This window comes from Myiozetetes cayanensis, unplaced genomic scaffold, assembly GCF_022539395.1.
Source record: "Myiozetetes cayanensis isolate MyiCay16 unplaced genomic scaffold, myiCay2020 scf418, whole genome shotgun sequence".
Classification (NCBI taxonomy): Eukaryota; Metazoa; Chordata; class Aves; order Passeriformes; family Tyrannidae; genus Myiozetetes; species Myiozetetes cayanensis.
The window spans coordinates 19,553-24,939 of NW_026087652.1; the positions used below are offsets into that span (position 1 = coordinate 19,553).

At 49.0% G+C, this 5,387-nt stretch overlaps 1 protein-coding gene across 1 annotated transcript; it reads right to left on the bottom strand.

Moving 5' to 3' along the window:
- Positions 1 to 1,620: 1,620 nt before the first annotated feature.
- Positions 1,621 to 2,617, bottom strand: LOC126647992 (olfactory receptor 14J1-like). The gene has a single exon (XM_050330611.1). It carries the CDS (start codon positions 2,615 to 2,617, stop codon positions 1,964 to 1,966), a length of 654 nt encoding a protein of 217 aa, XP_050186568.1. The 3' UTR covers positions 1,621 to 1,963.
- Between the last annotated feature and the right edge of the window lie 2,770 nt (positions 2,618 to 5,387).

Below are 5,387 nucleotides of genomic sequence, written 5' to 3' on the forward strand. Positions count from 1 at the left end.
TCTCAGGACATCCCTTCAGTAGACTTGCTGGATGTGTGTCCTTCCCGTTGCTCCCTGGTTTCCTCCTCCACTTGCTCTCTGGTCATTCCATGCCTCTCAATTGACTGGTTCCATGCTTTGAGCATCAGGGAGCTGCAAATTTTTCAGAACTTTAAACAGCACATTAGTCAACACTTTACTTGTGTTTATATCTATCATAGAACAACTTTTTCTTATGTCTGTGTCTAAACCTCTTCCTGTATAGAAACCCCTTGGGAAAAGGTGACACGTCAGATGCTGCTGGGACATGGCACAGAGCTGAGGGAAGAGTATTGATGTTTATTAGGATGTATCATCCTTACATTTTCTAAAAATTGGCCATAAATAGAAACCTTCCTGTGGCTCTAAGTCTCACTAGTTCCAGACCTCCAGGAGAACAAAAACCTGATGAATTGTGGTTCCCACTCCAGTGGCACATGGAGCTCTCTCTGTACCCAGAGAACAGAGCTCCCTTGTCCCACCAAGTACTTGGAAAAGGAGGGATTCAGGACACAGGACATGCTTTGGGGACCAGCTGCAGGGCATGGCCAGGGATTTGGGGTGGTTGTGAGCCCAGGGCAGGACCCAGCACTTGGCCTTGTTGACCCTCCTCCCAGTGTCCTGGGCCCATCGATGCAGCCTGTCCAGATCCCTCTGCAGAACCTTCCTGCCCTCCAGCTCATCAACACTCCCAACCAGCTTGGTGTCACTTGTGAACTGACTGAGGCTGCACTGACTCCCTTGTGCAGATCATGGACAAAGATATTGAACTGCCCTGAGCCCAGTGCTGAGCCCTGGGAACACCCCTGGATGGAACTCCATTCCCCACCACTCCGTGGGCCTGCCCATCCACACAGATGTTTACCCAGTGAACAGATGCTGCAGGATGTGTTCAATAAAGGTCCTGTAACCCCAGAATATTGGGATGAGTGCAGATTTAGCTCTGCACAGCACAGAAATTCATTCACTTTCTCCCTTTTCCTCCCTCTGTGGAGCGAGGGAGCTTGTAACTTCAGTGTGTGACTCGCTGTGTGCAAAGGGCAAATATGGACAGAATGCGGGGCAGGGAGTGTTTGGGGGATCTTGGGATCTGTGCTTGACACAGAAGGTGTTTGCCATTGGTCTCAGACAACCTACTGTGCAAAGTGGACTTCAGTAGAGCCAGTGTGGACTTAATATACAGCAGAGGATTAAGGGATTTTTTATTCAGGTGTGCCTTCTTCTGGTTTTGTATCCTGGCAATAAGTGAACATCCCTCTGTGTCTCGTGCAGCTCGTTCTCCAAGCCAAGCAGGTGGGAGTTGGTGCCAAGGAGCTGAAACCTGCAGGTCCAGCCTTTAGTGGAGGAAGCTCAGATTTGCCCAAGGCTGCTTTGGGTCCCAGGGTTGGATGAGGGAATGATGGGGTGGGGATAAAGATAAAGTCTGCTGGATTGTCAGACATAAAGAGTCCTGATTTTCTTATCTATTCAGACTGAATTAAGAGGTGCTTGGGATCAATATAGACTGGGGATTGCTGATATCAATGTAAACCCAGGAAAAAAGTAAACAGGACATCTTTATTTGTGGTTTTATTAATACACTATATTCACTTTGAATGCACTTCTGAGAACTGAATAATTAACCACAAATGAATTGAAGACTTAGAAGTAAATTATTCCCAGGGGCTTGTCTGGTTACGATGTCATCACTGAGCAGAGAGTGTGAAGGAATGAGCGGACAAAGTAAACCATCCCTGAGGTAGGATGTTTGACAAAGAAGTTGTTGCAGGAATTTTTATTTTGTTTAAATGCACATAGAGAATGATTCCTCATTTACACAATTGTGGGTAAAAACAAAAAGAGAGAGTATTAATTAGGTATGGGATGAAGAATAAAATTTCTGTGTTAACAACATTAAAAGAGGAAAAAATACAGGAAAACCCACCACAGACACTCAAAAAAACCTTTAGAAAGCCAACTGGGCCAGTGAAGGGTTACACAGTGCATGTTCTGCAGAAGAAAAGAAACAGGTTATTGTTCCTGAAAAGCATCCAGTCATCATTTTCCTTATGGCATCCCTGAGCTCCTGGTTCCTCAGGCTGTAGATGAAGGGGTTCAGTGCTGGAGGCATCAACGAGTACAGAACTGACAGGCCCAGATCCAGGGATGGGGAGGCGATGGAGGGGGGCTTCAGATAGGTCAATGCTGCAGTGCTGATAAACAGAGAGACCACAGCCAGATGAGGGAGGCACGTGGAAAAGGCTTTGTGCCATCCCTGCTGAGAAGGGATCCTCAGCACAGCCCTGAAGATCTCAACGTAGGAGAAAACAATGAAAATGAAACAACCAAACCCTAAACAGGCACTAACCCCAAAAAGTCTCAGTTCTCTGATGCTGGAGTGTGAGCAGGAGAGCTTGAGGATGTGTGGGATTTCACAGAAGAACTGGTCCAGGGCATTGCCCTGGCACAGGGGCAGGGAAAATGTATTGGCTGTGTGCAGCAGAGAATAGAGAAACCCAGAGGCCCAGGCAGCTGCTGCCATGTGGGCACAAGCTCTGCTGCCCAGGAGGGTCCCGTAGTGCAGGGGTTTGCAGATGGCAACGTAGCGGTCATAGCACATCATGGTGAAAAGGGAAAAGTCTGCTGAGATAAACAAAAAAAGAAAAAGAGCTGTGCAGCACATCCTGTGTTCGAGATGGTTGTGGTGCCCCAGAGGGAGTTGTGCATGGCTTTGGGCACAGTGGTGCAGATGCAGCCCAGGTCTGTGAGGGAGAGGTGCAGCAGGAAGAAGTCCCTGGGGGTGTGCAGGTGCTGGTCGCAGGCTACGGCGCTGAGGATGAGGCCGTTGCCCAGGAGGGCAGCCAGGGAGATGCCCAGGAAGAGCCAGAAGTGCAGCAGCTGCAGCTCCTGCCTGTCTGAGAATGCCAGCAGCAGGAACTGGGCCATGGAGCTGCTGTTGGGCATTTGCTGCTTCCTCAGAGTGTTTGGACCTGTTGAGGGGGAGAAGTCAATGCTGAATGTGGGGTCTGGTTACACCAGGTGCTGCAAAGCATCCTGGGAGTTGTAGTTCTAAGTACTCTGTCACACATGCTCTGTTGAATGCTTGTATGGGATTGGCTTAAGAAGTTACCTGTGTGACGTGGCAGCATTTGAAACTGCTATATAAGCTGGGACTCCTGGAATAAATGATCTTTTGTTACACATCACGTTGGTGTCACTATGGTCCCCATGGGACTTATTATTTATTATATTAATAACTGCTACATATGGCGCCCGAACAGGGACCTAAGCCTTATCCTGAATCAGGAAGAAATACGGACCAGACATCAGGTACCAGCCTATATTTAACGCTGAAGGACGTCCGCCGTGAAAAAGAAATAAACGCCAGGTACCAGAGGAAAGGAAACTCTGATGGGCGTAGGCGGGAGAAACCGCGATTGAGCTCAAAAAAAGGCCTGAATTCGGTAAGAAAATTGCCTACGTTTGGAGAGGACGCTCTCGAGAAGAAAAATCTACGTCCCAGGTGAGAGGGCGGGAGAAAAAAGAAAAAGAGAAAAGATGAAAACTTTTAATTCACGTGAACCACAGAATATTGCAAAAGCCCTAAGCTTAATATTGAAAAGACTTTGGAGACAAGTTAACAAACATAAAATAGCTGGACTTTTAAAATTGATGAAAATGACTGTTTTAAGACTGCTATTATTTACAATTCTTAGTGAAATTGCTTGGAAAGAGGGGTGGAGAAGCAGAGAAAAAACAGAAGTAAAAAAGGTGGACACTTTAAAACCCTCGCAAGAGAACTCATCCACAGAGAGAAACTTTGAATCTTCCCCTCCCCCAAACATTGTAAAGCATGGAACTCCACGTGTCTGATGGATTGTCAGACACAAAGGGTCTTCATTTTTGTATCAATTCAGACTGAATTAGGAAGTGCTTGGGATCAGTATAGACTGGGGATTGCTGATATCGATATAAAAACAGGAAAAAATTTAACAGGACACAAAAAAGACATCTTTATTTGTGGTTTTATTAATACAATGTATTCACTTTGAATACACTTCTGAGATCTCTCTCATTAACCACAGAAGAATTGAAGACTTAGAAGGAAATTATTCCCAGGGGCTTGTCTGGTTAAGATGCCATCACTGAGAAGAGAGTGTGGAGGAATGAGCAGACAAGGACACCATCCCTGGGGCTGGGGAAGCAGGAACTCAGAGTCACTGGTTCCAGGTGGCAAATGGACAGTGGGAAATTTCTGTGAGAGCCCATAATGGGTGTGCTGCTGTCAGGGGGAGTCCAGTTAAATTTCTTCCCCATGGCCATTGCAGGGCTGTGTTTTGGATTTGTGCTGAACACAGGGTTGATAATCACAGAGTCACAGAATGTGCTAAGTCGGAAGGGACCCCCAAAGATCATCCAGTCCAACCCTCAGCCTGGCACAGGACCATCCCCAAGGCTCACACCATGAGCCTGAGAGGATCATCCAAACACTTCTTGAGCTTTGTCAGCCTTGGTGCTGTGCCCACTGCCCTGGGGAACCTCTTCAGTGCCCAACCACCCTCTGGGGGAAGAACTTTTTTCCAAATCCAGCCTAACCCTGCCCTGACACAAGTCCAGGCCATTCCCTCAGTCCTGTCCCTGGTCCCCCCAGAGCAGAGGTCAGGGCCTGCCCCTCCTCTGCCCCTGCCCAGGATGTTGTGACTGCAGTGAGGTCTCCCCTCAGTCTCCTCTTCTCCAGCTGAACACTCCAAGTGCCCTCAGTGTCCTCACACGGCTTCCCCTCCAGGCCCTTCCCAATCTTCATTACCCTCCCTTGGACACTCTCCAATGGCTCAATCTCTCCCTTCCATTGTGTCCCCCCAAACTGCCCCAATCTTGCAGGTGAGGCCACCCCAGGGCAGAGCAGAGTGGGACAATCCCCTCCCTGATGCCCCCAGCACAGGCTTGGCCCTCCTGGCTGCCAGGGCACTGCTGACTCAGGGCCAACTGGCACCCACCAGCACCCCCAGGGCCCTTTCCCGGCACTGCTTCCCAGCCTCTCATTCCCAGTGCGTCCATCCAGCCGGACTTGCCCCATCCTAGGGCAGGATCTGGCCCTTCCCCTGTTGATCTTCCCATGCTTGGTGATTCCCAGCACTTGGATCTGTCCAGGTCTCTCTGCAGGGCCTTCCTGCCTTGCAGGGGCTCAGCAGCTCCTCCCAGTTTTGGATCACCTGCAAACTTGCTCAGTGTCCCTTCCAGTGCTGTGTCCAAGTCATTGATGGAGATGTTGGAGAGCACAGGGCCCAAGGTGGAGCCCTGTGAAACCCCAGCAGTGACAGGTCACAGTCTGATGTCACCCCTGTCACTGTTACAGGGTCCCTTTGGTTCCATGAGCCCCACATGTCATA